Here is an 8,988-nt window from a genome sequence, read left to right on the forward strand (position 1 = left end):
GACTCAAATTCCTCTGGACATCGCTCAGTTAAACAGAACAGCATTTCTCCTAGCTGGGGAAGCTCCCTCTTCGCTCTTCCATTTCCTCTCTCTTGCATAAAGGTTAATCGCTCACATACTATAAAGTAAAACATATTATTTGACACATCATATTTTCACTGGCTGAGGGCTCAGAAAACCTTAGAGACAACATTTTACAATTTCTAGATTATTGCTCCACTCTATGAACTGTGGCTCTAAGAAGACTACTGAGCAAGGCAGCAGAAGTGGGGAGAAAAGGTTTAAAGGGGAGAGAGATCCCCATGAAGATATAACTTACAAGTCAAATTGGATCGCAGTAAGAATATTTTGCAATCCTTTGTAATCCTTCATAGTTAATTTTTTCTTCTAGAATATCCAAACCTAGCTGAGTTCAGTAGCTTCTGTCTTGGCTAAATCAGAAAATAAACTCCTAACTTCTTGTGCTTGCACAGTGATAGCTGGGCAATGACTATGGTGTGCTGGAGGAAACAATAACTATTTTTTTTTTTTTCATTTGAAATACCTTTCACCTAACATTAAAGGTGTACTAGGACTAAGTTGTGCATGATTCCTTCATGGTATGCTTACAAAACTCATCCTGACAAAGCTTGGCTACCGTCACAGAGCAATCAGTAATAGTGATGCTTTCCCAAAGGAAAGATTCTGGATTTTCATTTCAAAGAGAATTGTTTCCTGATTTTACAGAACAGGGAAGATCATCTTGGATTGTCACAATGACTTTTGTTAAATGCAATTCAATTGGAGCTATGATTCCTCTATGCCAAATGCAGGAGTGATCTGTCACAATGGTTACTGTGCTGCTGAGGTCTTGGCAGCTCCATGTCCCAACTCTAATGCCTCTGGGGCTTCAACCACTCAGAAAGAACTGATATTGTAGGAATTATCCCTAAGGTTTGAAAGAATAGTGTGTCCCACGTCAGGAAAAAACAATGTGAAGGGGGCCTCTGTTGTGACTTTGCCAGGGAAAGGACTTGAAGGGGCTGGTTTTTGGATTGGGGGAGAGAGAGGTTGGGCTGTTTTTCCCTGCATGTCCTCCTTGCTCCCATGAGTAATCCCATCTTCCCTTCTGCAGCTCTAGACTGACTGTCCGTGCTTCTTCCAGGGACAGCCCTGGATTACTTCCCCCAGTAGGAAATTCTGCCCATGTGCCCGCTTCGGTCTTTGCTCACTCATGTTAATTCACCAAAAACAAACCTCAGGTTTGTGCACTGACAATGCCCACTCAAAAACTGTTATATCCCATCAAATTTTCCAATTGGATGGAAGGCTGGGTTGATTCTTCATGTCTGCACTGTTCCAGTTCCGGGACCACTTCTCTCCATTGGGAAGCCTAACAAGATGGATGGGAGAGTCCATGGGTGTGGATTTGCAGCATGACAGGTCTGAAATATCTTGGGACCTCTGTGAACTCTGGGCAGGAGTTTGAACAGAATCAGAAAAGCTGAGAAAAAGGCTGACTCTGGCAAGACTTTGGCAGCGTGAGGAGCAGGGGAAATTCCTTTTATTGCTTCTGCTGCTTGTAAAATCAAGTAACTCAAACATGTGATTAAATTACTGCCTAAAAACAAAAGCAAGGCGAAACATTCACTGAGCTCATTTTAGATCTTGTACTGTAGGAAAAATGTACTTATAACCTAATCATAAATAGCTTTTGTAAGTATTAAGGATAACACATTGGTGGGAGAGGTTAAACTGTTGGAAGCTTTTGCAGATGACCACATCTCCCGTTGTTCTTACAAAAATACCAATACATATACACTTGTCTAACTAGTTTTGAATAACTATGATCTTTATATATACACCTGCCTTTTAATGTAGAGGTAGCTGAATATTTCACTAGATATAACTGGGGAAAAAAAACCCTTCACTTACTTTTTGCTGTGGGTTCATGGGGTCCTGTGTCAGCCAACACCAGTTCCAGAGCTATTCCAGAGGAAGCTGTGCTCTGGCCACCCCTTGCAGGGCTCGTCTCTGGAGACAGCATATGCATAGATTAGACTTGCTAAGGTAGAGTAAACTCTTCTTTCAGTAACATGTCCAAAAGTGCATATTCTGAACCATAATCAATTGACCATCTTAACATTTGTTTAATTTATAGATGGAAACCTGTTCATTAATGGTTAGTTAAGCTTTCCTGGTCAGGGTTTGACAGTGAACTGTCCTTTCCAGTGCAGTTGGTGTTGTGCACCCTGTATTCTATGTAATGTATCCAGATATAGGAAGCAAACAGTGTTATTGTACACGTCTGTCAAAAACGCTGAATCCTCAGATATCTGGGAACAGGAATAGGAGAGTGCTGTAAATTAGAATAGGTGTAATTCAGTTTTTACTTGCCTTTTTCTTTTGTCCTTGCAGATGTGCCTGCAGAAATCTTCTTGGTGGGGACAATTTTGACTTGCATTGAGTTAGTATCTCCTGGGAATGAGGCTGGGGAGGTGGTTATCTCTTCCACTGGGACCACAGCTTCCATAAATCCATCGTTTTCTGAATAAGCAGAAAGAGGAAAGCAGAAGAAGACATGGAGCAATAAACAGCAAGATTTTCATTTTAGATAGCAGGTCAGAGTAATATCCTCAGGCAGAACTCGTGTGAACTGATGGTCATAGAGAAAAAAATTCAAAATTAGGATCGGAAAAGCAAAGAGTACCCACACTGGTCGTTTCTTCACATTTCTTGCCTTTCAGAAAAGAAGATGCTGGTTAAACGGGACCAGTATACCTACTGATTTTTTTATTTCTTTTTAATTTTATATGCTGCATACTGGGGTAAAGAACTGTGCCGGCTGCCGAAAATCATATTGGTTACTGATCAGTCAGCCATACTGAGAGATAAAGTGCAGGTGAGGTGTCAATTTCTGAGTAAATTCCTTAAAAAAATAAAAAAAAGTCCATTCACATGAGGGTACCAAAACTGGTAACAACATCAGGGAAACCAGAAAATTATTTGACTGATGCAAAGCTGGGCAACGGAAGGATTTGCTTCATTGTAACCACAGGCAAATATTAAGGAGAAAACAAGTTGAGGATGAATAGAAACATAATTTTAAGGAGACTCTTTACCCTAAAAATGAAATTAGTATTTATTTTTAGATTATCTGAAGCTTTATTGTTGACCGGTAAAGTTTTGTTTAATATTGAATGGAAATCAAATGGTTTCATTTTTCCTAAATGTCAATATGAAGAATGTGGCATTTCACAAACAAAATACTTTGAAAATACTAGTGAACATGTGTTTCCATGTTTTTAAAAGCCTTTCCTTTTAAATTCCTTGGCTGAATTTATTAACTGGATTAAACTCAAATTCATTAAATTTGTTCCTCCGAAGTTCTGTTTTTAGTATGTACTGAAAATAATCTGTCATAGGATACCAGAATACCTTAAAAAATGAAACTGCCAAGAACACAAGGAAGATCGTGAAAGGTTGCAGAAAGGGAGCAATAGCAACATGCTAGTTTTAATAGCTAACGAGGTGCACATTTTATGCCACTTTGTTGGACAGTGATGTGTTGAAATGAAAGCAATTCCTGTTAGATGTAGAAAATAAAACTGGAGTTTGGGAAATTCTGCATGTAGCTAAGAATAGATATTACAAATAATCCTCCAGGAACCATGCAGACCTCGCAACACAACACACAGATTTTCCGGTACATTCAAGTTAACGGAGAAGAAAATGTAGTGATTTTGACCAGTGCTGAGGACAGCGATGCTGAATTTCTGTATGGGGGTGGAAGATGTGGTCCAGACAGTGTAATCAGAGGCAAAAACTGACTACTTTCTACTCTCCAGTGTTCCTTGACATTTTTCTAGTGTGTTTCAGTCTGTCTGAATGATTCTTTCTATAAAAAAGGGGCCGCTGAAAACCCCACTTCTAGCTGCAGCTGCTGGTGTGGCTGTGCTCAAAGCAATAACAGCTGCAAAAGCTGAAGTAGGTTTTATACTGGGAAAGAATTCTGTGAAATTCTGTGTAACAAAGGAGGAGGCAAGATCAAAATGACCCCTTCTGACAGCAGATGCTATGAATGTAATTCAAAGGACGAACAGTTACGTTGGAAAAACCTTATATGAAATGGTTTTCACAAATACTTGCATGAGGAGTGCAAATGAGTGGCTGGAGGCAACCCACAGCGAATACTTCTCAGTCTGGTTTTATCGTTCGTGTATCTGCTGTCTGACCCTGATCTAAATCTGATTCCCTGGCAGCCCTGTTGTCATCATGTGTGTATTTTTAACTGTGATACTTTTAGATGAAGCATTGGTGTGTCAGCCAAAGCAAAAGGAGAGCTGAGAGTCACTCACCTTTTATTGAGAGGACGGAGGGAGCAGGAGCTGTACCTCTGTGGTCCCTTGGGGTAACTGTACAAAAAGAAGAGGCATCGTGGTAGAGACCTACATCCTCCATTTCTCCAATGCATTTCTGGAGTGACTTCTACTGAAAACTTCATAAAGCTTAACCAGACATCACAATTAGCCTTGTTTTATAAAGAGGGTAATTAGGAGAAATGAAGTGGTTTGCTCAGGGATGCGCAACTCAGCAGAAGAACTGGGGGTATAATCCAGAAATCCTGAGCTGCACATTTTTGCCTGTGACACCACAGAGCTTCATTAACCAAAACCTGTTTTCACCTGGAATGAGGAGTGACTTATTCATCAACAGAAGCATAATCAGAGTCTTACCTCCACCTTTGGAAGTCCCCAGAACCATCTCACTGGGCTCAAAAGAAATCACTGTTGAAGACAGAAAATGTAAACTCAGAAAACAAGTTTCCAGCACAGAGTCTTACGAGACATCAAGCTGCTGAGAAGAGCTTTTCCAGTGAAGGAGGAAGACCTAGGCATTTCTTGTACAGAGATTTGCCCATTTTTCTCTGTGGTGCATCGATTGTTGAAGACAAAGTGATACCCATAAAATAATCCCATTGTTACATTCAGATAACGTATTTTACACTAACAAAGAAGCAGCATAAGTATGGCTGAAGTGGCAAATTCAATATTAAATCCATTTGACAGACAAATACATTGAAGAGACTTAGGTCTAAAATCTCATTGTTGAGCACAGAACGATGTCACATTCCTCGTGAACACCTCATGTTTACCTACATTGAAAGCCAAGTGTGGACAGGCAGCTACAAGCCCAAATACTTCCCTAACCTCTGATTTATTTTTTGATAAACTTTTTTCATTTATCATCAGCTACATTTTGATAAATTATAAAAAAAAATAAAATTCTGCATCTTTTAGTCTGTTGTTAGGATGTTGTGATGTGAGGAAGAATGTCTTTGCCTTTGAACAAGTTCCTGAGTAGTACTTAGCTTTGGCTTAATGCAGTTCCCAGAGTTCCCAAAGGTGAAGCTCCTATGGGCTTAAGTGGGCAGATAGCTAGTTAAATGGGGAATGGTTCTCCAAATATTTCCTTCGAAGTCTGTCTGGGTATGTCATCTGTGATACGTTTTCAGCTTTCTAAAATTCCTAATACAGGTTTTTATCCCTTGGCAATATTTTGAGCCTTAGGATGAACTATGCCTCTTCAGAGAGCACAAGTAATCATCTTCTCAGGAAGTAAAAGATTGCTACAGATGTGCAAATACAGGTGCACTCACTCCTTCAGGAGTTCTCAGTTTTCTGTTAACAAGCTTCCCAGAAGCAGCTGAAAAAACATGAACCAAGATTGGAGCTGTTGTTAGGCGAGAACAAGAAATCTCTGTTTTTTTAACCCGCCTTGATAATACAGGAGAGGTATGAAGGAACAGCCAGTACTTACACTCAGCATAAAGCCTTTTCAGATAGATGTCCCTATGCATGTGACACTTTTTTAAAAAAAGAAAAGTGTTAAAGTCTGAAACATTCTTTCTTAAAAAAAAAAAAAAAAAAAAAAAAAAAGAAGAAAAAAATTCCATATGGTTTTGCATTATTCCTAAGTGGAATAATGCAATAATATATAAGTGAATAATTCACTTAGAGCGATGATTTGCTTTGAGAAACACAGAAGAGCACACTACTGGTTGAAACCAGGTTCTTAAGTTCTCAAAAAGTGCAACTTTCCACCTCTCCCCACTCCTGCAAAATAACTCCTGAATTTCTCTGAGTTGAGCGGTGGCTCGGTGGCACCCATCCAGGGCACATTGCTTCTGCACTTGGCAGATACGGGGTCTCTGTACATGACAGTATGGCTTTGCTTGTGATGGGGCCACATTACAAGAGTGCTAAATCCGCTAAATCAGGCAGTGGGTGGTCTAAGACTGGTCTCCTCCTGTATTTCCCTACTGTATGACTCAGCCCTCTCTCACCAGGTGTGCCCTCCCAGAGCAACCCAAGACTTTGGATGACTTCTCTCCATGGCCCCTTGTGTTGTAGTGCACACCATGCAGGTAGGAAGAGAATAGTTTTCTCACACCACAGCAATGAGATTTTGCAACTGTCCATTCCTGAACAAGGTAGCTATTGATTGTAGCAGAAAAAAAATGAAGATTGTCAGAAGATCCACTTGGTCTCATGGTTTAAATACTCACCCAAGAGGCACCAGAGTGAGAGGGACTTCAACATGGATGCCTACATTGTAAGTAAATAAACCACCAAACTGCTGGCTCATTTGCAACAAACCATGTCCAACTTTTTCTCGTGCCGCTGCTTAATCTCATATAATTAATTGTCTCTTTAAAGACAACAAATATGCAATGGGCTGTGGGTCCAGTGGTTGGCACCCACACAGCACATCTCTGCCAAACAGCTCACCTGCTGCGGCCCATATTCCCAGGGGAAAAATAAAGGTCTGTTTGGATGAAAACAGGTTTTGTCATAGAGTGCTCATTTTCAGCCCTTGGGAAACTTACTGTAAACACTGGTTAAGCACATCACATGCACACATTGAAAAATCACACCTTCTCATTCAGTCTTGAATTTGATCACCAAAACATTATATCTACTTTTGTATCTGTCCTTTTAGAAGGGCAGAAAGAAAGCAAACAGCTTATTCTTGTATTTTATTCTTTCAGCTTTTGGGAGCTGAAAACAGCACTTCTTGCACTGTATGTTGCAAACCTTCTTCCACGGATGCAGTTGCAGCCTGTGTTTTGTCAGTCCCATGATGAAGGGATTCTGCAAAAATAAAAGCATTCTTATTCCAGAGAGTCATGCCTTAGGATGCTTATTAGACAGGATCTTGGCGTGACAGGATCAGAGTTATCAGAATGGAACTTATTTCTAAATGTTACTACTGTTGTGCTTTTCGTACAGTTGTATGATATAAATATAGCAAATACAAATCTATTTATTGATAATTACAGTAGCAGTACTAAAAACCTGGCTTAATATTATTTCCCTGCTAAATACTAAATACTAATTCTAAATTCTACTCAACAACATACAGTATAATAATAAAAAAAAAATCCCTCAGTCTCTGTCATGAAGAGTTTCGACCTAAACAAGAGAAACTGGCTCACAATCAGTATTCTTTAAATTCCCATTTCAGCAGGTACTTAAATACATGGCCTATAATGAAGGTATGAAGACAAGAATTAAACATTTAAATGGAAAACTTAAATGGTGAAATCCAGGGAACGTTGTCAAAACAGGGCCTTAAATGTGCATGCAAATAGAAAAGGATCCACCTTAAAATATTTTAAAGTTGATTTGAGTGTGTTTCTTGTATTATTTCTAAATGAGATTCAGGGTTCTCTTCTGAAGTCCTTCTCAGAAAAAGCAGTCACTTGGCTGAAATTTTCCTGTGCACCTGTGTAAAAGCTTGTCACAAAAATGGTGCTTTACTTTATTAGGGTTTTTTCTCTTCCTTTCATATTTTGACATCTTGCTAAAGCTTGTCTTTGCTGCTTAGAAAGGAATTAATAGCTTCCAAAATGCTCATATTATTTTCTGAGTATAAATTTATCTTGATTTAATATATGCCAATCAAAGCATTACAGAGATAAGGACATACCCTCCATGTGAAGTGTTGTCACCACTCTCTTGCTGGTTGTTTCTGAAAAGGAGAAAGCTTTCTCATAGACTAAAGTGTGAGAAGGGGGTTTGTCACTGTTTAATCTGAATAGTACAACTAATCAGGAGTTCATTGAATTTATTCCTATTAAAGCAAAGATTTAGGTAAATATATCCCCATTTCATTCACATTTTTCCCTGTAATGAAGAATCTACCTAAATCATTTTCCTAGCAATTTGTCAGGTAGGATTTTTTTTTTTTTTTCAAAGCTTGAAATGGACAGAAGAGATACACAGAAAGATAATATGAGTGAACACTAAAAATGTTTCATTCAAAGGATTTTTTCTTCCATTAAGAAATATAATCAGGAGCCTAAAATTAGTGGAGGTATTCAGTGAGCTAAAATTGAACCAATCATCTTTATCAACAGTGGTAAAACCAGTGTGATTTTCCTGTTAGCACCTAACAATTTCCCCTTTATTTGTAATGTGTTGGGACTGCCATACTTTATATTAGAGCCATCTGATACCCACGAAAGATTACTGGCTTACATGAAACAATTTTCTGGCTTTGATGCAAACTTTCCTGTGGCATTTTCTTCTCCCTTGACCTGTTCACGGGGGGATGCACACATCCAGAGCACAGTATAGATGTGTATATCTGTCCTTAGCACTGGGGTGTGTGAATACGAACCAAAGGATTAGAAAAACTAGCATTGCTTTTTCACATCTGTCTCAGCTTGGGAGTTCAAAGGTCCTCCCTCTGCCATGCTCTGAGCGCAATCCGTATGAATTAAGTTTTTAATCCAGCCCTGTTCCCACAGGACAGGTATTCAGTCTTACAAGGCTGTAATTTCAGCTACAGAGCATGGATTGGTGTATGACAATGGAGATAAATATCCCCTTCATCTTTAGAGAGGATTTTTCCTTCCAAGATGGAAAGCAAGTCACAGAGCAGAGTGGGTGTATTTTTCCCTTTCCAGCTAGTTTTTGCATGATTTAAGGGGATATTCGAGCT

General features: G+C 39.2%; 1 protein-coding gene across 1 annotated transcript in view; it reads right to left on the reverse strand.

Moving 5' to 3' along the window:
• OC90 (otoconin 90) overlaps window positions 1-8,988 on the reverse strand; it is a 21,828-nt gene that overhangs the window by 2,045 nt on the left and 10,795 nt on the right. Inside the window, exons 7-12 of the mRNA XM_009881051.1 lie at window positions 7,077-7,133; window positions 4,716-4,766; window positions 4,338-4,394; window positions 2,377-2,526; window positions 1,915-2,013; window positions 4-118 (exon numbers count right to left, since the gene is read on the reverse strand). Of these exons, the coding sequence (XP_009879353.1) occupies window positions 4-118; window positions 1,915-2,013; window positions 2,377-2,526; window positions 4,338-4,394; window positions 4,716-4,766; window positions 7,077-7,133 (529 nt within the window). The remainder of the gene's footprint in view (window positions 1-3; window positions 119-1,914; window positions 2,014-2,376; window positions 2,527-4,337; window positions 4,395-4,715; window positions 4,767-7,076; window positions 7,134-8,988) is intronic.

This window comes from Charadrius vociferus, unplaced genomic scaffold, assembly GCF_000708025.1.
Source record: "Charadrius vociferus isolate BGI_N301 unplaced genomic scaffold, ASM70802v2 scaffold2, whole genome shotgun sequence".
Classification (NCBI taxonomy): Eukaryota; Metazoa; Chordata; class Aves; order Charadriiformes; family Charadriidae; genus Charadrius; species Charadrius vociferus.